The sequence below is a fragment of the Tenrec ecaudatus genome, chromosome 15, assembly GCF_050624435.1.
Source record: "Tenrec ecaudatus isolate mTenEca1 chromosome 15, mTenEca1.hap1, whole genome shotgun sequence".
NCBI lineage: Eukaryota > Metazoa > Chordata > Mammalia > Afrosoricida > Tenrecidae > Tenrec > Tenrec ecaudatus.
The window spans coordinates 53,288,341-53,312,343 of NC_134544.1; the positions used below are offsets into that span (position 1 = coordinate 53,288,341).

At 44.5% G+C, this 24,003-nt stretch overlaps 1 protein-coding gene across 1 annotated transcript in view; it reads right to left on the minus strand.

The window, feature by feature from the left end:
* LOC142427460 (laminin subunit alpha-3-like) overlaps window positions 1-19,753 on the minus strand; it is a 126,574-nt gene extending 106,821 nt beyond the window's left edge. Inside the window, exons 1-2 of the mRNA XM_075532728.1 lie at window positions 19,643-19,753; window positions 3,751-4,476 (exon numbers count right to left, since the gene is read on the minus strand). Coding sequence (XP_075388843.1) covers window positions 3,751-4,476; window positions 19,643-19,753 — 837 coding nt within the window. The remainder of the gene's footprint in view (window positions 1-3,750; window positions 4,477-19,642) is intronic.
* Window positions 19,754-24,003: the final 4,250 nt, after the last annotated feature.

Consider the following 24,003-nt stretch of genomic DNA (forward strand, 5'->3'; position numbering starts at 1 on the left):
AAGGTGGGCTAGCCACTGAAGGGTGGGGGAATACTTCGAACTATTGAATGCAGCATTGATGACCTGAAATATAGCCCCCCACACACCTAATTTACAATAAAAATTTCATTTAAAACAAAATAGTAGCCATGAAAGCCCTATGAAGCAGTTCTACTTCATAACATAAGGGATTGCCATGAGTCGGGATTGACTTTATGACAACAGGTTATTCAAATATCCATGCGTAATGGACATATGTGTAAAAAAGATGTTGATATTTAATCATACAAAAGATGATGTGTTTGGTAAATGTGTGCAATCACTCCGTATAAGAGTAGAGTCTGTGCCAAGCTATATCAACACAGCTTTGTCTAACTTCTATCTTAGCATCACTATCACTTCTTTCAGATGTCATAGTTCAGCGATAGCATATTTATATTTGTATGTCATTGATAAGTAAGTGCTTAATATTTAAGTTCAAAGTGCGACCTATTTTAATAGTTCTCAACAGAATTAACTTGCGTATTTTTCTCATTTATGCTTGACGTTAACTTCCTCACAGACTGTATCTTCACTCAGCCTCTTTTCAACATTTTCTGAGCACCTGCTTGGCGCTGAGCATGGAGGATACGGTGGTGAGTAAACAGACAGGATCCCTGAATCACGGAGTCCTTGGACATTTATTTAAAAAAAAGTACTGTCTGAGGAGTAACGAAAACATAAATGTTTATTTAATGAATTTTAAGATCAGAGAAGCCACAGTGAACATTTTTCACACAACAAACAAAAAACATTCAGACTTTAAAACACCCTACCCACACAGGAGTCTATCCAACTATCAACCTCATTTTAATAAACTCGCTACCATAAACCTAAGAAACAATTTTTACTCTTGTTTACTTCGTGTGTGTGCGTGCGTGCACGCACACAAAATCCTACTGTTCTACTAGCCAGAAATTTTAAATCCTGGCTGACTGCAAAGATTTCTTTGCAGAAACTTCCAAGAAACAGAATTAGTTTGCTTATACTTCCCATTTTCAGCTGCAAATGAGCAGATTCAAGACAACCAAAACTCAAGCCAACCCAAGTGATATATTATCTCTTTTCTTCTCCCACTCATATCCCATCACCCCTCGTGTTTCTGAAAAGCAAGTGTGTGTGAGCTACTCCTTGGAAGAAGCTTCCAGAAGGACTTCCCTTTGGCCCTGACTCACAATCTCTCCTCAGTTGTACATCTTGCAGAGCCCTCAACTGTGAAAACAGAAAGCATTCAGCTCCAGGGCTTGTGCTCCCCCTTTATGTCCGGGGTACCCTTCTCTTTCTGATTGCTGCCCTCTGACCTGGAAACGCTGTCTGCGAGGGAACCCAGAAAGCCACTTGCTACTCTATCTAGGACTGGGAAACAGGGTTAATGGCCTACATTAGAAGCTCAACCAGAACAGGTTCTGAAACCCAGTGGTTCTCCTTTCTGAATCTACACTTGGTTTTTATTTTCCAAGCTACCTTTTCAGCTCTGACAGCCACCAAGAGCAAACATTAGGATCAACGTTGTATTGTTGTTATAAATGCTGGACTCGGCAAAATCAATTATACATACTTATATGTTGCTAAAAGTTATACACAATACGAATGAAATTTGCCTTAGAGAAAGCAAAATTATTTTGGTGCTGTTCATGAAGAAAAGTCAAAGTATTCTGATCATTGCCACTTTGACTTTTCAATTGCTATTCCTACATGTTGTACAATATGTACACATGTTTTATAATATGTACACTAAGAATATATCAAAGTAACACATGCATGTACTTGATGGATAAATAATCATATACTGACACTGCATACTCTACAACTTTTCACTTATGGAGATGCTTGGTCAGTAGTTTCTAAAACATTAGCCTAGACACCCAGTGATAATTTTTCTCTTTGGGGTGGAGGCACCCCAAGCTTCATCATACACCCTCCCCTGGCAACACTTTCAATTCAGGCCACTTTTGGAACCCAAACCTAAGAAAACACTACTGTTAGTCAATCCTGACTCATAGGTGCCCTTATCGGACATAATAGGACTGCCCCTGTGGATGTCCGACAGTGTCACTCTTTGCAGGAATAGAACCCCTCATCTTTCCCTGCGCAGGGAATAGTGGTTTCAAACTGCCAACCTGGTAACCCAATAGCCACCAGGGCTCCACTTTTAAAAGCAGAAAGACACAGGGAATCCAGGGTGGACAATACCTTCAGGACCAGGGGTGTGAGGGGCGATGCTGGGAGAGTGGAGGGTGAGTGGGCTGGAAAGGGGGAACTGATTAAAAGGATCCACATGTGACCTCCTCCCTGGGAGATGGATGGCAGAGAAGTGGGGGGAAGGGAGACTCCGGATAGGGCAAGATATGGCAAAATAAAAATCTGTGGGTTATCAAGGGCTCATGAGGGAGAGGGGAGCGGGGAGGGAGGGGGAAAAAAGAGGACCTGATGCAGAGGGCTTAAGTGGCGAGCAAATGCTTTGAGAGTGATTAGGGCAAAGAATGTATGGATGTGCTTTATAAAATTGAGGTATGTATATGTGTGGATTGAGATAAGAGTTGTATGAGCCCCTAATAAAATGTTAAAAAAGAAAGAAAATGATTAGGGCAAAGAATGTACAGATGTGCTTTATACAATTGATGTATGTATATGCATGGATTGTGATAAGAGTTGTATGAGCCCCTAATAAAATGTTTTGGTTTTTTTTAAAAGCAGAAAGAGACCTTTCTGGCTTGGTGTAAAGCTGTGGAGTCAATTAACCAAAACTTAACTCACTGCTACAGAGTCAATGCAGACGCCAAGTGACTGTAGGTTTTAGAGTGGAAAGCCCAGGCTTTCTCCCATAGAGTTGTTGGCGGTTTCGAACTGCAGCGCCCCGCGTAACCAAAGAGTCCCACCTATGACTTAGGCAAGTTTCCGATTCGCTCCACTTGCAGCACTGTGCCAAGGACAGAGTGAGGGTCCGGCACCCTGGGGAAGCTAACTGAGTGCCATCTCATCTGTCATTTACACCGCTTGCTGACAGACTGACAGCCAGGCCTACCTCCGTCCCTTCAAGCTCCCCTGCACCCCAATGCCTGTGGAAGGTAGCTTTTCAGTGGCATCAAAGGGATACTGGGGAGTAAAGTAGAACTCCCCTCCCCCACCCCCGCCCCCCACCAAAGAAAAGAAAAACCCCACAAAGAGTAACTGCAGCAACTTCTCCTTAAGTTCAGGGTGGCAAGGCCTGTAATTTCAAGGGGTCTCCAGGGCATGGCGGGGGGCCAACTCTTCTGATGGTGGCAGGCGACAGTTCCATGGTCCTCGCAGTTCAGCTTCAGGTTTCCTCCTCCACTGCCCAAACCTGGCGACATCCTTCAAACACCCTCCCATGCGTGCCTTAAGCATCTCCGCCTCGGGCATGCCAGCCAGGTGCCCGTGTCCAAAGGCTCCCTGCGCGCTGGGCTCGCCCACCCCCGGAGGCCGTTGGCACGCGCCTGGAAGAAGGGTGCCTGCCCCGACACCCATGGTCATTGAGAAGTACTGTGGAAGACAGCCCATTCGGGCCGCTTGGGGTCCCTCTAGCACGAGCAGGAGAGAAATCCGCGCTCAGAGCTGGCCTTCGCTGGCCCGCCGGCAAAGGGGCGACCTTCGTGGCTCAGGCTCACCTGCACGGGAGGGTGGGACGCCGCGCCCTCGCCTCGGCTCTCCAGAGCTCCACCCTGTCCCCACACCCCTCACTCCCCATCCTGACCCCAGCACCGGCCTTACCGTCACAGCGTGGCCTCGACCCGGGACTGGGGGACCTCCGACCAACTTGCAGTACATCTCGGGCTGGGGCCGGGGCGGCCCGCCGTCGGGCTCCGGCTCCCCGCAGGTAGCAGTGGCCCAAATCTTCGCCGCCTTGGCCAGGTTGAAGTAGGGCGGCTGCAGCCGGAGCCCCCGGCCCCGGACGGCAGCGCCCGAGACCTGCGGCCGCAGCAGCAGCAGCGGCACCAGCAGCAGCACCAGGCGCGGTGCCCAGCCCGGCGCGCGCGCGGCCGCCGCCATCCCGCCCGCCGGATGATCGGCCCGGGGCGTCGGGGCGGCTGCCGATCTGCACCCGCCCTTCGCGGAGCGCGGCCCGCGAGGAGCGAGCGCAGCCCGGGTGTGGGCGGCGCGGGGCCGCACCCCCTGCTCCACGAGCCCGACGCCCGCGGCGGGGGAGGGGGGACCGCGCCGCTCCAAAAACCCGCGGCGGACGGCGCTGGCACCGCCGGGCAGGAACTGACAGCGCCCGGGCGGCGGCCAGCGGGCGCGCGAGCGAGCTGCCCTGCCCGCTGGAAACATCGGCGGGGCGGCGAAGGCGAAAGGCGTGCCGGGCTCCGGGCCCGCCGCGGCCGCGGGGTCTAGCGGGCTGCGCTCCTCCGCGCTCGCAGGCCGGTCCGCAAACTCCGAAAGCGTGGGAAGGAGGCTTGCAGCGACGTTGGGCGACACAGCAGAAGAAACTGCCACAGCCTGAGGGACATATATCAGCGAGTCAGTCGCTGATTTACCCACGTTCTGCAAATCTTCCCACAAAGCCGGTGTGGCGTCTGGGACAAGAACAGGGCGTTCGATTCTCAAATACTTTGCATCCACAAACTCTACGTAACCGCTGCCTGCACATCCTGGGATGTAACTGGCTCCCTGGGGAATGGGGAGTGGTGGAATTTACGTGTTTAAAACAACCGATTTGTACAAGTTGTGGTTTGTTAAGCAGGAAAAGCACATTGGAGAAAAATCCTTTCGTCTTTCTCTACATTTTTCAGGTGAGTGGACTTCTCAAGCTCCCACGCTGGCATCAGAGCAGAGGATACTCCCCACCAACGGAAACTGGCTCCCATGTGCAGGACAGCTCAGGAAAATGGAACAGCACTAAGTAAGTACTGGACTGCTAACCACAGGCTCCGCAGTTCAAACCCACCAACCGCTCCACAGGAGAAAGATGAGGCTGTCTGCTCCCATAAAACTGTACCGCCTTGGAAACCCTATGTAGGGTGGCTATGAGTCAGAATGGGCTTGGGCAGTGAGAATTAATTAGAGCAAGCATTGCTGCATTTATAGGTGGATGCCTATCACTTGAGGCAAAGGTTGGAGGGCCCGGTTGACCCAGAGGCATCTCGAAAGAAAGGCCTGGCGATATGTTCCTCAAACTGAAAACCCCAGCGTAGTACTGTCCTGTACGAAGCCACCAAGAGGAGTGGTCTTACCTGGAAATTGGTTGGCCATTGCTGCAGGCCAAGATGGTGGGGGAAAGTACCCCACACAAGACAGAGCTAGAACTTTGAAGACCACCGAGAGATTTAAGCACTGGTTCAGTAAAGAGAAAATGGAACAGTTCCGGCAAACTGACTGGTATGTTTATTAAACGTTTGTATGTTTTGTCAGAAGAATTGTGTCTTTCATCTTTGAAAATCAAATGGAGGGGAAGGGATAGGGGTCAAGCTAGAGACCCAGAGCCCATCCGGGGATAATTGGACACCCCTGCACAGAGGTGCCACACGGAAGAGAAGATACATCCAGGGGGGCATTTAGCACCGACGAAACACACAGCACTTCACGAGGTCTTTTATCCTTCCTCCCCCCACTATTATGATCTCAGTCCTACCTCGCAAATCTACCTCGCCGGGCGTATCTACTTCAGTTATAAGCAAGAGCATTCAATTTACGGAATTCAGCATAGACAAACCCCTCAGAAACAGTAATGGGAGTAACAACTTCAGGAAATTAGGTGAAGGGAAGGGTGGGTGTGGTTGGGAGGGAACTGATAACAATGATGGCTAAATAACCCCACTCGAGGCGGATGAATACCAGGGTTGTGGGTGAAGGGATAGAAAGGAGGCGTGAGATATGTACAAATAACAATACATAATATAGTAAGGGTTCGTGAAGGTGGCAGGGCGGGGGACAGAGGGGAGCAAAGAGGAACAGATATCAAGGGGCTCACAATGAAAGATAAGGTTTTGAAGTTGTTGATGGAAATACTTGTACATATCTGCAATATAATGGATGTATAGACTGTTATATAGGAGCCCCCAATAAAATGATTTGAAAATAAAAAGATAATTTCTATGCATGATACAAGCACATCATAAAGACTGATAGGTTGATGACATGAGATTAAAATAAAAACTTGTGCAGCAAAAAGCGCCATATAAAGCAAACATAGAAAACAAATGGGGAAAAAAGGTAATTTACTTTTACAAAAAACACTTAAAGACGAAGTTGAATACCCAGAGCTAAGAATCCTAATGCCCAATTCACAAGGCTGCCAAAAGAAAATAAACACTTTTTTCAAATTTTACTTTTCTAGCAACTGAAATACAAGTAAAGCAACAAAGAGACTCGTTTTCACCTAAAAAATTGGCATGGACTGGTGTGTGTGTGTGTGTGTGTGTGTGTGTTGCCTAATTATCTTTCGTGAGGATTTTGGGTCTCCATTACATCCATGCCCCTTCACATCAATTTGTTTGTGTGTTTCTGGACTTTGGATACTTCTTTCCGTAGACACCTCATGATCACACAGGTTGGTGTGCTTCTTCCATGTGGGCTTTGTTGCTTCCCTGCTAGATGGCCGTTTGTTAACTACAAGCCTTTAAGACCCCAGGTGCTATAGCATTTGATAGCCAGGGACCATCAGCTTTCTTCACATTTGCTTATGCACCCATTTTGTCTTTAGCAATCGTGTCAAAAAGGTAAGTATTATATAATGCCACATTATAAGAACAAACTATTCTTGTGCTGATACAAGATTTAAGTAGAAGCCTAAAACCCATCTGCTTCTTTGTTGCAAGTGTATATATATGCATATATGAACAAATACACACATATTTTTCCTCCTACCCCACTACTATGATCTTCCATCATTCAGCTCTCAGTAATTCCGCCCAGATACAAATTGGTTGAATAAACATGACAAGAAAAGCTGCACCCTCCTTGCTGTCAACTTTAGCATGCATGCTTTTCCCCTAACCCATCATTGCTGTCTCCCTGCTTACCTTCCCACCGTCTTCCCTCCCATACCCTACTGGACCAGTCGCTGTCTCCGTGAGATTAACTATTCTGAATATGTTTTTTAATTAAAAGATCATTTTCTTGGGGAATCTTACAACTCTTGTTACAATCCATACATCAGTTGTATCAGGTGAATTTATACATGTGTTGCCTTCATTCTTTTCTAGACATTTACTTTCTATTGAGCCCTTGGGATCAGCTCCTCATTTTTGTTTGTTTATTTTTTGTCCTCCCTCCCCCCATCATAACCCTTTGATGGATTATAAATTGTTAATATTTTCATCTCTCACACCGACCGCTGTCTCCTTTCCCCCATGTTTTCTGTTGTTCCTTCCCCTGGAGAGGGGTGTATGGCTATATGTTGATCATTGCGATAGTTTTCTCCTTCCTTCCTCTCGGCACCCCTTCCCCTTATCCTTCTTGTATCACTATTCGCACTCCTGTTCCTGGATTCCACGTGTTGTGAGCCCCTATCCCTTATCTATACCTGTGTATATGCCCCGGTCTAGTCTGAGTTAAGAGGTAGGACTGGTAGTTGGGGGTGAGTAAGCCTCAAGGAACCAGAAGAATATTGTGTGTTTCATTGATGTTTTACTGCACCCTGGTTGACTCATTCCTTCCCTGTATCCTGAATATCCTGTATGCATAAACACCAAACCATAAGATAACAGACAAACAAACCCTCACATGCAACAATAGCAACAACAGACAAACAAAAACATACAGATAGTTGTAAGCCTAACAGGAATCATAACATATAACAGATGAATATGCCTGGGTTATGTATACAGAAGGACAGTCATTTGTCCTGACCCCCTTTCTTTCAGGGTTACCTCTCCTGGGTTCTTCTTGTCTAATAACACCTACACCCTTGCAGACTTCCTCCATCGTGTCCAAAAGGTGATCCTACTTTAAAACCACATTGCATTTCCCTCAGTCAGGGATGGAGCATTCTAGTGCTTTCCCACCACCTAGGAATGCCTGCAGACTTACAGTGTGGCCCCCTTGTGAGCAATCTCCACCCAGTTCACATAGGGTGCCAAGAGCTCCCCACCCCAGCGTCAGAAGTCTACTACCCAGATTCTTTTTCAGCGGACTTCGTATCTCTGCTCCCATCACTAGTCTGTTGTACTCCTATCTCGGTTGTCCCTAGCTGGGCGGGTCTCTCCCTGAGCAGCACCTGCAGGGCTGTCCTATGCACCGCTGTCATCTAGGGAGAGGGTGTCACATCTCAAGCTGGGCTGGCTCTGCAGTCATCTCTGGAGAAACGCTGCTCTGAGCAGCAACATCGCCCTGGTGAATTGGCACCCCGGGATGATTTCACTCTCCCTTTCCTGCGGAGATATAAACAAGACTCTCCCCTTGGGTTGGTTAGCACCTTGACACACACCCCTCACACACACACACACACAATTGCTGTTGTTATAAGTTCCCCACCTTTCTGTGGGCCTTAAAGGCATGAGAGGAAGGGAAAAGATGTCTTTCAGTGCAGGTGTTATGTGCATTTGGAGTTGATGACATATGAATTACTGGGTTTGCCCTGGTTTTTGTCAGAGTATATGGTCTTTAGCAAGGGAATTGTGTCCTGCACGGTCTTGCCCATTCTGTTGTTTGAGCTTACCTCCATGGACTCATGGTGTACTTGACCCTTTGTGCTTGGCTAACTTCACTCAGCATCATGTCCTCCAACGCTATCCACAAGATGAGGTGTTTCATAGTGTCATCACTATTTTTTAAGGATGTGTAGTATTCCATTGTGTGTATGTACCAGAAGTTTTTTTTATCCATTCCTCTATGGATGGAAATTTAGGGGGTTTCTAATTTTTTGCTCTTGTAAACTGTGCAGCGATGAACATTGGAGAGCAGGTGACTCATCGTGGTCTGTTTTTTGTTGTGTTTTTTTTTTTCATTTCTTCTGAGTATATGCCTAGTTGTGGGATTGCTGGGTTGTAAAGTAACTTGATATCCATCGTTTTTAGGTATCCCCAAATTCATTTCCACAGTGGCTGTATGTATCCACAAGACCACCAAGAGGGGATAAGAGTTCTTATCTCACCACATCCCCTCCAATGTTTGTTGCTTTCTGTTTTTTAAATTGGGCTATCTTTTGTGGGTGTTGAGAGGTATCTCATAGTTGTTTTGATTTGCATTTCCTGAATGGCTAATGATTGGGAACATTTTATCATATGTCTATTGGACAGTCGGGTTTCCTCCTTTGTGAATCTTCTGTTCAAGTCTTTTGTCCACCGCCTCAGAGGCTTAATCTTTTTTTTTTCCTTGTAAGCTTGCAGGGTTCTATAGATTTTAGTAATACACCCTTTGTCCATTATGTCATTACTAAATATATTTTCCCAGTTTGTGGGCTCTCAATACTCTCTTGATGAAGTCTCTCGATGAAGTCTCTTGATGTACATAAATGTTTTAGCTTTAGTAGGTCCCACTTGTCTATTTTATCTTCCTTATTCTTGGTAGCCCATGTATTCCCTGTGCGAAGGTTCTTAGCTTTGTCCCCATTTTCTCATTGATGAACCTGATAGTTTGGAGCTTTACCTTGAGATCAGCAATCCACCTTGAATTTGTTCTTGTGCATAGAGTGAGGCAAGGGTCTTGTTTCGTTCTTCTGCAGACTGATATGCAGTCCGAGATTAGAATGGCAACTCCTGTTTAGATTGCCATTCACGTGATGTAGGATTCATCATCCTTTAACCTTCAACTGCATTTGTCTGTGAACTGGAGATGTGTCTGTTGCAGATAGCAGATTGATGGGTTTTGTTTCCTAATCCAGTCTGCTAGCCTTTGTCTTTAATGGCTGCGTTCAGACCATTGATGTACATAGTAATGACATCCATCTGTGGGTTCTTTACTGTCATCTTGCCTTTTGTGTTATGCGTTTTCTTGTCTCCCTCCTAAGTTGTGGGTCATGTATGTGTAGAACATTCATACTTGCCTTCTTTTCTCCATTGAGTCCAAGAAATCTTGGGCAATGCTTTCGATGCAGTGACTTCTGGGTAGTGTTGCACTATACAGTGGTCTCATGTTTTTGTTCTATGGATGTTGGTCATCTGTCCAAAGTGAGTTGGAAAGTGAGCTTTGTAGTGCTGGATTTTTGTTTGTTCTTATAATCTCCAAAGTGCTCCTTGTCCAAAGAAACTCTACCCTCCCCTTCTATTTTGATGGAGAGTTTGTCAGGGTAGAGAATTCTCAGGCTGCAATTATTCTCCTTCAACTCTCTGAAGATGCAACTCTATTTTCTCATTTTCTTCATGATTTCTGCTGATAAATCGAGCCTATTCTTCTCTGTTTACCTTTATAGGTGACAGCATTTTTTCCTCTGGCTGCCCTTATGATTTTCTCCTATTCCTCAATGTTGGATAATGTGACTATAATATGCCTTGGTGAGTTCCTCCTCAGATTCAGTCTAGTGGGCATCCTCTCTGCTTCTTGGATGATTGTTGGATCCTCTTTTACTATATTGGGAAAGTTTTCTTCCAGGAATTCCCTCGCTATTTTGGCTGTTGATTTTCTCATTACATCTTGTTCTGATATCCCACTTATTCCAATATTGTTTCTATTCATAGCATTGCTCATTGTTCTCAAGTTTTCTTAAGCTTCTTTAATTATCTTCTTTGATTATTTTTCATGTTTGCTGAGTTGTTTTTTGGGGGTGTTTTTTTTATATCTATCTTTGAGGTCACTGATATGGTTCTCTGCTTCTTCCAACCTATTGGTGAGGTCTCTTACAGTTTTCTTTGATTCTGTTTCATCACCCCTGAACTCTTGTATTTCGCTCTGTTATGTGGACTGTATTTTTTCATTCTTCTTCCATATTGATTTCTTCATCTCCTGTATGACTGTAAGCAGATTTCTGAAGATTTCTTCCTGCGGCAATTCAAAGTCTGCTTCTTCTCTGTATGTCACTAGGTTGAGGTCCTCTTCAGACATTGTGATCAGTTTCTCTTGATTTCTTGTAACTGATACTGTGGTTTGTAGTCTGAATGGAATTTTGGTAGAGCTAGCAGTGGTACTTAAATACAGTGCAGGGGACAGTCCCTGTGTTTTCTATCACAGAGTTTAATAAGAATAAGTCTAAGAACTACCTGGAGCCAGATATACTATATTTTCAAGCTGCGTCTACTGACTCACTGGGGCTGGGTCTCTCCCTAGAGAGCTGGTGTTATCTATCTGGAGGGTCTAGCTGCAACCTTGCTATTAGCAGGGTATGCAAGAGCTAGACATTGGAATTAACCCAATAGGGATCATGATCTGCTGGGCGCAGTGGTCTCCAGTTTCCAGTACCTCCAGAAGACCATGTGGATGTCTTTGTAGTCCCTAAATGGGCTGCCTATCCTGGGCCTCCACCCAGCATTGGGGCAAACATGCAAGCGGGCATTCAGTGGGCTGGCAGCACCTGGGCTTGGGTGAGTCACCAGAGGGAGAGGGATTAAGTGCACACAGGCAGCCAGCAGTGCAGTGATAGTGGGCTTTTTGTAGCAGGCTTGGAGAATTTAGTGGGGTGGGGGTGGAGGAATGCTCAGGAGCAGCTGGCAAGAAACTTGTGGGGTGCCAGTAGTGTTGGAACACTTGATCAACTGGCAGTGCTGGAGCATGCTTGTAACCTGTGGCCCAGGAACACTTGAGCACGAGTGGGCTGCTGTCAGCTCCAGAAGAGCAGACCGGCAGCATGCAGACTTTGGCGTTTCATGGGGGTCAGGGGAGTGTGCGAGCACGCATGTGTGTCCATTGGTATGGGGGACGAACAACAGAAACATGGGTGAAGGAAGACAGCAGATGGTGTAAAATATGAAAATTAAAATAATTTATAGATTATCAAAGATATATAAAACAAAGTTCCAATCATAAGCAGATTTTGCAGCTGTTTCTTCTGACCTTTTATTGTGCCCTATCAGCAAACGAAGATCCTGATGTTTCCACTCCCATAGACTATGCAGAAGGTTTTCATGTTACTTCCTCCAAAGTGAAAAGCCAATTCCTTCTTTGTTGTTTGTTCTTAGTCTGGAAGCTCTGCTGACACCTGTTGCATATGGGTGGTGTTGCTGGCATTTGAAATACTAGTGATATAGTTCCAGCATCACAGAAACACACACATCACCACAGTATGATAAACTGACAGACAGTTTGAGATCGTCATTCCTAAATTGATAAAAGAAGAGGGGAAGTAAGATAAGACTTTTCAAGTCTTTCCAAACCCAACATTATTTGAAGCAAAACATTCAACAAATGGCAATGATTCCAAAGTTATGCGATTAGTGTGTAAATAGCAAAGCTAAATTCAAGAAACTGTTCTCTACCCAGGCTGGTAATTCCAGCTTGATCATTTTAATCAGATGTCGTGATGCTATCAGAATCTTCTGGGTTGACCCGGCAGTTAAGTCAACTCAAGGCTTCTTCCTTACAGCACTTGGTACTCTGCTATAAAAAGCAGCACTTGATAACATAGCATAATATTTTATAGCATTGTACAAAACAATGTTTCTCTTGGATATGTTTTATTGCACTCCCTCACCAGATGGCTTCATGCTAACTTTGCCGTTTAAAAATAGCTTTGTGATGTCATAGGATATGTGTGTTGGTCTACTTAGAACAGCTTTAAAGAGGAGCAAATAAAAACTACATATCTAGAGGATGGAGGGAAGGTGGGGTAAAAAGGAGGAACCGAATACAAGGATCTATATATAACCCCTCCCTGGGAGACAGACAACAGAAAAGTGGGTGAAGGAAGACATTGGACAGTGTAAGACATAACAAAATAATAATAATTTCTAAATTATTCATGAGGGAGGGAGGGGGGAAACAAGGAGCTGATACCAAGGGCTCAAGTAAAAAGCAAATGTTTAGAGAATGATGATGGCAACAAATGGTAAATGTGCATGACACAATGGATGAATGGATTGTGATGAGTTGCGTGAGCTCCCAATAAAATGATTTTTAAAAAGCCCTACACATCTAAAGTTAATATATACTAGTTAAATTATCTCTAAAAGATTGTGTATCCAAAACAAATATCTAGAAGCCCAGGCTCTTCACTGGCCTAGGTACTGGAGCTAAACAGATGACTAGTGGAAGCGATGAGAATGTGCAGGGCAGTGGGAGCTGCTCTCAAGTTTAAATGAAAGGATCTATGTGCAAGCGCTTTCAACACTGCTCAGTCAACCAAACTCGCTGCCATAGTGTCGATGCCAACTCATAGGGACCCTATAGGGCAGACCCTTGTGAGTTTCTGAGAAGGTAACTATGGGAGTAGAAGACCCAGGCATTCTCCCTCAGAGCAGCTGGTGGTTTCAAACTGCTGACCTTGTGATTAGCAGCCCAATTAATAATCACTACGCCATCAGAGCTCTTTTTAAACACCACAGCAAGAATGCAAATACCATGCATACTTCCTATAGGTCTTTTGAAGACAAGGTGTGCTGTTATGTTTTAATGTGGAAGGGGATGTGTAAAGAAATATAATTACTTGCCCACATTTTAAGAAGAATGGGCATAAAAAGCAGGGCATAAGACTTCTGGTTCCAAGTGCATATTCCTAAGAGGACTCTGGAGGGAACAGAGTGAAGCCATCCATCATGTGCAGCTACAAAAATGCCCTGGACACAAGAGGCGCTACTGGTTTACTTCACACTAGAGGGGTGAGTTCAACAACATGCAACGTTAGATACAAACTAATCCAAGTTAACACACAAGTGAGTGTAGGGGTTGGCTGGCCCCATGATACTTGAGAAATTATATATCACTATGCCCTTCAGATCTTCATATGAAAATGCAGCTTCTCATTCATGCCATTATTAAAAAGAATTGCCCCGGAGTCAAGAACGTAGGCATAGCAAACCCTGTAATCTTGGAAAGACAAAATAAAATTCAAAAATGCCTCTCTAGTACAGAGCCGCTTAACATCATACTCACAGTGATGGTCCTGGGAAAGAACACCAGGCTTTCTCTTCTCCTCCTCCTTTCTACGGCCCCCCCACTTCCTCAAGATGACAGTTTTTACCTGCTGCTCATCAGAGTTCCCGGGGTCATCTCATTATTACTAATCTTCTTGAAACTATGTTGTTAAACTATACAACTTGCTATTGGCTTGGTTTCACTTTAGAAGTCAGTTGCAGAAGTTTTTCTCTTTCAGCATCATTTCATGATCCAGGGGAATAGCGACCAAGTTTTATGCCTTGGATGGCATGGGCTTAGTTGGCTTGATTTCCATTAACTACTTTGAAAACAAACAAACAAACGGACAATTACTCCCAGGCCCATGAGCCTCGTGAAACACAACTCTAAACTGTGTCGTTTGCATTTATTTGTAATTAAGGAAATTGAGATTAAGGGGCAGACCTTAGTCCTCACTACCTACAGACAGTATCCAGGCTCCAACATTGTGCCTGATGGTGATACCCACACCACTGTCCCCTGCTCCCTTCCTGTATGGGCCTCCCTGCTCCAGGTCCCTTGAGTCTAGGGCTCCTTGCAAGGTAGCATTTCTCCCTTGCCTCGTAGTCTGTGTCTGGTTCACCTGGTGTGCTCTGAATTCTCAGTGTTAACCAAGATTTAGTGGAATTCTCAGCCTGGCTTTCTGCACCCCCTGTGCTCACTGCAGAGACTCTAAGCTTCCCTCGGGGCACTTCCTGGTACCCAGGTCTGCCAACGACCTGCTATGAAGAACTCACATTCCAACTGCAAGAACGTCCTCTGCAGCGTTCGTTCCACACCCTTAGGATTGGCCTTTATGAGAAATATGCAACTGGGCAGAGCAGGTAATTTTATACATTTGGTCTTAAGAGGCGTCCTTTTTTCCACCCCAGGTGTGTGTTACTACCGGCAGTCGTGCTACAATGAAAGAATGCCTGTGCCTAGGTGATAGCGCCTCTCCTTTCTGATGAAGTTGTTTCCTGTCAATCCAGAGTGACCCTCTGGAGGAAACGGCTAGCAACTATTATTCTGAGTTTATGGGTGAGCCAAAATAAGGGGCAAGAAGTCAAATCAGTGTGACCTGTTTTGGGGTGGTTTTGGGATTTAATCATGGTACTTAGAGAATGGAGTCCTCGTTTCTTGACAGGAAGTTCTGCCATTTTGGGGAGGTGGGGGGGAGAAGGGGAATTAGAAAGCAACCTGTAACTTAGCTTTTGCCTCTTTTGACATTTCTCTCTTCTTGGTCACCTGAAGTTCAAGGGCATGTGTTACCGCTAATAGTCTTCAGGACCACAAGAGATAGCAGCCAGTACAGAGTGCACAAAAATTTGAAAATGTGTCACGATTCAGTGTTTTTGAGTCCTTAAATGGTCTAGTTAGTGCACTTAGCTCCTAAATAAAATGGTCTCTTGATGGGTCACAAAGAAGGGATGAGCCAGCCAGCGTGCCGTATAGCACTGACGAAACATACAACATTCCTCTAGTTCTTTAATGTGTCTCCTCTGCTCCCTCCCCACCCACTATCATGACCCCAGTTCTACCTTACAAATTCAGCTAGACCAGATCATGTACACTGGTACAGATAAGAGCTCTCGAAACATGGAATCCAGGACAGATAAACACCCCAGGAACAGTAATGGGAGTAGTGATACCATGGGGGTTGAGGTAAGGTAGGAAGAAAGGGAGAACCGATTACAATGATTGACATATAAGACTTACTGGATGCTTGAAACTGGAGGAACTCCCAGGTATATGGCCTAGAGCAACGTAAACCATAAATCACAATTGTCCCATGAAATCATCTTTAAACTGCATGGTAAGCTAGTACATTTAATGAAGAATATTTGCCTTGAGAATTGAGTTCTCTTTTAAAAGATCCATATGAAATCAAATGTCAATAGTAACTCTAAAACATACATAGATGAAAACGTAAATGGGCAGAAAGTTTAAGCTAATGGTGGTGACACAAAATGGGTAGAGACTGTAAAAACAGTGACACAATGTGAAGAATGTAACCACTGTTGATGTAAAAACTGCTGGGTGGGGTATGCTTTGTTGAATGCGATTTTATAAATATAATAACAACCCTATGGAGCACCTACTCTGACATATATAGGTCATCAGGAATAGAAGTGTCTTGTACACAGTAACTGGTAAATATTCACCAAAATTCAAATTGAATTAATTTCACTTGAGGCTATAGGGCTAATAAGAAATTGTGTAATTCACATAATCACTGACACCTCTCATCACTTAATGATTTTTAACAATATTCTTAATGCTGAGCAGTTCACAGACCCGATGGGGAGCTGACTTTACCATGTCTTAAGATTCAGTGGAGATATAACTTGCTGGTGCCTGTATTTCTTCACTCTAGATAGATACAGTGCCTAATTGTGTTTACTTCTTTATCCCATCCAGTGTTCTGTTAGAAAAATCTTCCAAAGAGACTTCTGAAGATGGCTGGTTAGATAGTTGGGGCAACAGTGGTTGTGGAATGTAAGACAACAGCCAGCATGCGTAAACATAAGCCTGCAGGGGTGGCGGGAGATGGAAGTGAAACAAGGTCAACCAGTTATGAGGGAGCTTCAATAGTTCCTCAGGGACACCCATGTGTTTCAGAGTAGCAGGGTGCTAGTCTGCCAGTGAGCAGTCAAATGTTGTAGCCATGTATGCCACCCAAGGATCCTTCACATGCAGCCGTATAGTGTGGAAAAGTCTCAAGGATGATCAGTATAATCTTTTGGTTGGTGCTCCCCTTCCAGAGCAGAGAGCTCTCCCTGAGGAGTGCACTTTCCAGTCCCCCTCTGCAGCTCAATTGGGCCACGTGACTAATAATGGTAAAGCAAGTGGATGGAATTCATAAAAACCTCTCCTGTGATCCTGGGGGTTTTACCTCTATTTCTGCTCAGAGGTGAAAGACTCCAAAACCCTAAGAAATGGCATTGCCACAAGACGGAAGGAGTCTGGGTCCCTGAACTACCACGTGAAGGCTAGCTCACACATAGCTGCATGGAATGAAAATTTAAAAGTAAGCATTATGTAAATGAAAAAAGGCTTCCATTGAATGAATCAACTGAGATTCGGGGGTTATCTTTTAAAGTGAGGGAGAAAGTTGAGGCTATCTACTTCCATAAGGATTTACAGCCTCGAAAACCCTACGTGGGGTTACCCGGAGTCAGAATTGACTTGATGGCAGGTGGTGTGGATTAAAGTCGCCAGTGTTAGCTTGGGAGAAAGAGCTGGCAACCCGCTTCTAAAACATCATAACCTACACAACCCTGTGGTCAGTTCTATTCTGTCACATGGGATCACACTGAGTCAAAAAGTAGTCAACCGAACCTAACAACAACGGTGCGGCTTTAATGAACACATCTGTTTTAATTCGTTTTCTTTTAATAGTTCTAGATATTGGGGGAAAGAAAGAAGCTCTTCATCACGGAGTACTCCATGGTAAATAAGAAAGATAACCAACATCCTAAAACTAATCCGTTACGTAGTGCGGATCTCCTGACACGCCGTGAGTTTTCTCATCTCACAAGGCAAACCTACTCACAGCCATTGGGTTGATTCCGACCCCCAGAGAACCCTCATACAGTTCCCGAGGCCCTACAGCGATACCGGGACAGAGAGCGCCTCTCTCCCTGGCACTTTTTGTCAGCAGGTCAGCAGGCTCCTTATCTCACAAGGAACTCAGCTCATTGTTTTATTTTGAAATTATGTTGGAATATCACAGTGGATTTTCTTGGTTTAAGTGACCCAATAGCATTAATGGGTGGCACACAGGGTTCATGCTAGGCTCCTAACCAAAAGGTTAGAAGTTTGAACCCAGATGTGGCATGGAAGAAAAGTCAGATGATCTACTGCTTCTGTACAATCTCGACCATGGAAATCTCTGCGAAGTGAAGTTCTACTCCGAAACACGTGGTGTCTCCATGCATTAGAATTGACCATAGAGTTGGTTGGCTTGGTCATTACTTGTTGTTCTTAAAAATCTCACTGCCATAGAGTTGATTTCAACTCATAATGAGTATAGGACAGAGTAGAATTACCCGTGTGCATTTCTGAAATGATGAATCTTTACAGGAATAGAAAGTCTCATTTTTCACCTGAGGATTGGCTGGTGGTTTTGAACTTCTAACCTTGTGGTTACCAGCCCAGTGGCCTAACTTACTATCCTGCCAAGGCTTCTCTCTCTCTTTCTCTCCCCGCCCCCTCCCTCATCACCCCCACTCCCTCCCTTTCCCCATCTCTTTCTTTTTCTGGATTTTTTTGAGCCTGGGTAAGTACCTAGGCAAAGGTAAAACTTGCTCTCTAGAATCTCATGTTCTGACCTTTGCTCTTGCCAAAATACTCTGCTAACTTCATTCCAAGTTTGTTTGTTTGTTTGTTTAAGCTCTTTGAATATGCTTTCTTCTATGGAATAAAAGAATAGTACCAGAAAGGACAAAGCTATCAAAATAGATTCCTTCACTCTACCTTTATGTGAATTCTACATAGACACTTCTTTCTCTGAAAGTGTGTGTGGCCATTCATGCCTCCCCTTTCAAGTATAGCTTTGAACTTGTTTTTTCCCTTCAGCTTGTTGTTTTCTTTATATTATCTCCTTTCTCTCTTCCTATAACTTTGATAGGTTATCACTGAAGGAGCATTTCTCCCCTTACTTCTAACCTGGAGAAAAGCATGGTTTACCTTGAATCAAAAAGTTTTTGCAGATGATACCTGTATGTGTGCATTTATCTTTGCTGCAAACATATCCATAAATATAGTGGAGGATACAGAGGGAAATTATGAAAACTTCTTAGACATAAGCAAACACTTTAAGGAAATGAATTATAGAGCCCGGGGGCTCAGAACTATAGTTTCAGAGGACACTAAGCCAATCGGCATCACCTGGTCCAAAAGACAATGTTGGACAGCCTTTGATGAGTGGCAACTGGGGTCTTAAAAGCTCATGAGCAGCCACCTAAGGTGCATCTATTGGTCTCTCCTTGTGAAGAGGAAGGAAGAGTGAAGAAAATCAGAGAGGCATAGAAGCAATTGGTCAAATTGACTAATGGACCACATGAACCCCCGTCTTTGTGACCCTGACATTAGCAGAACTAGATGATGCCTAACTACCATTACCAATGGGTCTAAAAGGGATTAAATTAGAAGGTCCTGAAAAGAAGTGGGGGGGGGGGTGCAAGGGAGATGGCACAAAACTCAAAAGATAAAAATGACCAAGCTTACTGGGCTGATAGAAATCAGTGGGACCTCTGAGAATATGGTCCTTACTCACCTTTCATTGTTAGAAATGGACTCACACCCATCACTTAAATTTCAGTCAAACAAGACGAGTCTCTAAGGGAACAATAACATTGGGGAGGTACACACACCTTAGCATAATCAACCATTTAAATCCAAATTGCAGCATTTACCCAGGGACAAATTTCAAAAGAATTAGAAAGAAGGAAGAATAGAAGCAGGAAACACAAGGAGAAAGTGAGATAAATGATGTTACACTGGGGAGATTTCAATCAGTGACAGGAAACAAAATGTGTTTGAATTAGTGAATGGAAAACTGATCTACTCTGTAAACTTTCACTTAATTCACAATTTAAAATGTTTTAAACTATTGAAAGTAGTACATGCTGAAAATGATATATATTCTCTGTTTGTCGGGCACAAGGTTCTTTATATGTTTATTAGAGCAAGTTTCCGTTACATTGCGTTGTAGTTCGTATTGAAGGCTGAACTCCCCGATCATCAGCGAGTGCTTGACATGCTCCTCCCTCTCTGCCAGCAAGTTGTATGCCCGCACAGTGTAGGCTACCATTGCTAGTTGCCACCAAGTCAGCTCCAACTCATGATGACCTTGTATGTAGTAGAATAAGTGGTACCTGGTCCTACACCCTCTGCATGGATGCTGGGGTGTTTGTGTCCGTTGTTGAGGTCACTGTATCTAGAAAACTCTAAAGAACTTTCTAGCAGTTTGCTATCTCCATAATACTCCCTGTGTGTCACTGTGTGAACCTATTGTGTATTACAAAATGTGCTCCAACAATGGGTTGGTATTTTTTAATGGCCCTTCCCCACAGGTAGAGAAGGACTGGTTTAAATGACCTTTCTTTTTTTTAATCATTTTTTTGGGGGCTCATACAACTCTTATCACAATCCATACATGCATCAAGTGTGTCAAGCACACTGGTACATTCATTAAGTGACCTTTCTAACTGAGCTATCAGCCTAAGCTCAGAACTAAAATGAGTGTTGGAGCCAGAGTGGGTGCTCAAAAGGCATCTGTCACTGTTGTTATTAGATCATTTCTAATATTATGTTAAAATTTTACCATTCGTTCGACTGTGCACACTACAAATAAAAAGAGTTTTGCAACTTTTTTTTAAAGGCATGAAATAGCCTGCTTAATTCCCCTGGTTTGGTATGAGTAACCGTGCCCAAGTTCAGACAACGCAGGAGAAATGACACATACGCTAAAGTTAAATTTAGGTTTCAATTAGTCCACAAGAGCATCTACTGATTTCAATGCTTCCGAGATGGCTGTCAGGTTGTTGGTTTAATAATATGAACTCAGTAGAAAGTCTAATCCATGAGTCATCCAGTACGAAGGGTAAATGTATCATGGGTCGTGTCATGTGAAAACCATTCCCTGCACATTTTTAGGAAATTATACTCCTTGGAGTTGCCTATCTCCAAAATGTCTCTCGATCTCAGAAAACTTTCCCGTGGGAGTTTGGGCTTAAAAACACCTGGATGCATAGCAGCTATCACATCGTGTATTCCTACGTCTTTCTCTTCCCCACAGCACAGCCGCTTCAGACCGTCTTCCTGCTAGTTTGGCTCAGGCATCTGCTCCATTTCCATTAACTGGGTTAGTCCCTCCTGCCCGTGTGGTTTGGGGCCATGCATTTCATGGCTCGCATCGAGAAGAAGTATGTGGCTAAGGATGTTGTGAAGGCTAATGACGGAAGGTCTGTGGGAGAATCAGCAGCAGGGCTAGTCCACGCTTCCACCATGCCACGTAGTGCAATACTTAGACAAACAAACCAGACTCATTGCCAGCACATCGGTTCTGCTGCATTTTGACCTAGAGGACAGGGTAGAGCTGCGCCAGAGGGCCGCCACGGCTACACATCCTTACAGACGAACTCTGCCTCCTTTGCCTCCCATAGCGTGGCCTTGGCTTCACCTGCTGACACGTGGTTATCATTTGATCTCCCTTGGGTCCATTGAACCCATTTAAAGTACGTTTTGGTTTTGAATAGTTTCTGCATTCTTTGCAATGGAAGCTTTTCTCTGTTTCACTTTGCATTGTTCTTAGTTAGCTTTTGCTTCTTGGTATATAAAATCCAGGATCTATAAATCTATAGAGACAGCAAATGGATCAATGGTTTATTAAGGGTATGGCTGGGGAGGTTGAGTGGGAAATGGAAAGCTAGTAACGTTGAGTACAAGAAAGAAGAAAATGTAATAAAAGTGATTGTCCTGCTGATTGAACAACTCTTTGGAATATGATTGAACTATGGAATTGTATGAAATTTGAATTAAATGCCAATAAAATTGTCTTAAAAGGCTCATGACTACAGTGGAAAGTAAAAATATAAATATTAATTTAAAAGGTTGGGAAACTGTTTAAAGACTTGTGAGGATTGAATGGAGTCATAATTCTAAAAGACCCAGGTCAAAGCAAGCACTTGGCATGCCTCCAGTTACAGTACAGTTAGTTCTTGTTCATGCCCAGGCTCTAGTTACAGGTCTTTCCCTATTGTGTCTAAACTTCTGACCAGAAGTCTGCTTAGGAATTTAATTTCTGGCCCTGAAGCATCACTCTTTTGTCAGACGTCTCTGCTTCCTCCTCCTCCTCCCCTCCTTTGCTGCCTATTCATAGCCCACTTTAAATTTTTTTCACTAGAGCTCTGGGGTCCTGGAGGGTCTCTGAGGAGCCTGGGGGAAACTCTCACTCTTCTAAGCAACTCTGGCCCACTAGTCTGCCTCGGCCACCATCTACCATCTGCCTCAAGGCTCTGCTGAACCGCAGCATCTGCCTCTTGGCTTCTTTCACTTCCTGCTGGGAGCTCCCTGGATCCCTGCCCCCTCAGTGAGCCTGATTAGCCCAGGATTGAATCAAGGGGTCTGGCCCTTGGGCCACCTGGGGGTTGGCACATCACCACGGTGTCATAATATGGGCACCTCACTGTAGGTGCATATTATGAGTAGTAACTGGTTTGCCTAGAAGCCATGTGTGCTTGTGGCTCTTCTGTGAGCTTCTGCTGACATTTCTCTTCCAATAAAATCACTTGATCTCTCCCTGGCGTCCTTTCAGATTTTGCTCATGATTCATTTTTCAACTTGATTCCACTTGCTAAGGGAGCTGGGGATTCTACAGTGACATAAAAGATCAACAGTGCACAAGGCTGGGCTGTGACTAGAGCTTAGTTTGAGCTGCCCCTCCTGGGAGGTGGGGAGGGCACAACATCCAGGGCAAGATATTAGGTGCCTTATTCAACTCCCAAACTGGGGAGTTCTGCCAGACCTAGCCCAACACATGAGTCCATAAACCAGCAAAGTGTCAGCTCATTAAAAGCACACAGAGATATATACACAAAGATGGAGCCATGACCTCTTGGCTTCAGGGACCTTCCGCCCAGGTTGCGATCCAATCACCAGAGGTCTTTGGATGGCCAGGTAGAGAGGTTCTGCCTTTCATGAAGCCAGGATAGTGGTTCTGTAAGGCAATAGCGTTCATACCGAAGAACGGAGTTCTTGATTATTGCCTGTCCAGTAGCCTCACCGACGAGCCGGTGGCCACATGTCTGAGAATTCTCACTAAGAACATAATCACGTAAACATCACGCTCCATCTCATTAGATCAAAAAATGTCAGAAGAATTGGTTTCATATTTGAGAAGTTCTTGGATCTTCAGATAATCCACGAGCGTTCATGGATTCATTCAAAAAAGACTCCATGCGCACTGACTGTATACTAAGTACTGAGCTTGGCATCAGGACTGTAAACAAAGAATGAAATAAACAGTTTCTCAGCCCCTGTGAATCACAAGCTAATACGGTTCCCCAGCCGGCCACCTTAGCTCTACTCCGGAGGAAGCTCACGAAGGAGCAATCAGTCAAAGCTCCCACCACCCTTAAGATGTATTTGATGTGTCGTTCAAATATACATTCCAAAAAAATGATCCAGCAAGAGTCCCAAAGGCAAATGTTAATACCAGTAGTCTATTTTGCATTTTCAACCGGGAGGGGAGCGTCTATTTTCCCCACACACAAAATGAAATTAGAATTATCCTCTTGCTCCCATGAAAGGCCAAACTCAACTTTTCTGATTTCTCTTAAATGGCTTTGTGTCAACTAAAGATTACATGGAACACGCGCCACCTTGGCAAATAGAACTACGGTCATTCTCGGTGTGTATGTGAACTACACTTTTGTGCCCTGTGGGTTCAGTAACCGAAAATGACGGGCCTGCGGTTTCAGCTAGCCTAACATTGGGAGCCCGAAGTGCTTTGAGAACTAATGTTCTTGTGTGGATACTTCTAGCCTTCAATGGAATGCTAAAGGCAGCTTCGATCGTGATGCATCCCTTCTTGGCCTGTCCATAATAGATGCTATTATTCCCCAATGCCAGGTTAGTGATGAGGTACTTTCCGATTATTAACCCAGACTGTCCTTAAACAAATGTGGGGAGCCGAGGAAACTGTAAAGTGGTGCACAATAATGCTAAGCATCCACGTGAAAATGAAGCACTTCAGGCAAAACTTGAGTTGTCTGGCCAGGGGATGAAGACCTCTGGGGCCGGTGGCTTGATTGCAGAGCCTAGTCCCCTGGTCTACAGATGAAAATCAAAGCCACAAATCCCTGCAGCAGTGGGCTCAAGCTTCACAATTGTGCAGACAGTGCAAGGCAGGGATTTTTTTTAAATCATTTTATTGGGGGCTCATACAACTCTTATCACAATCCATCTATCCATCCATTGTGTCAAGTACATTCGTATATTTGTTGCCCTCATCATTCTCAAAACATTTGCTTTCAACTTGAGTCCTTGGCATCAGCTTCT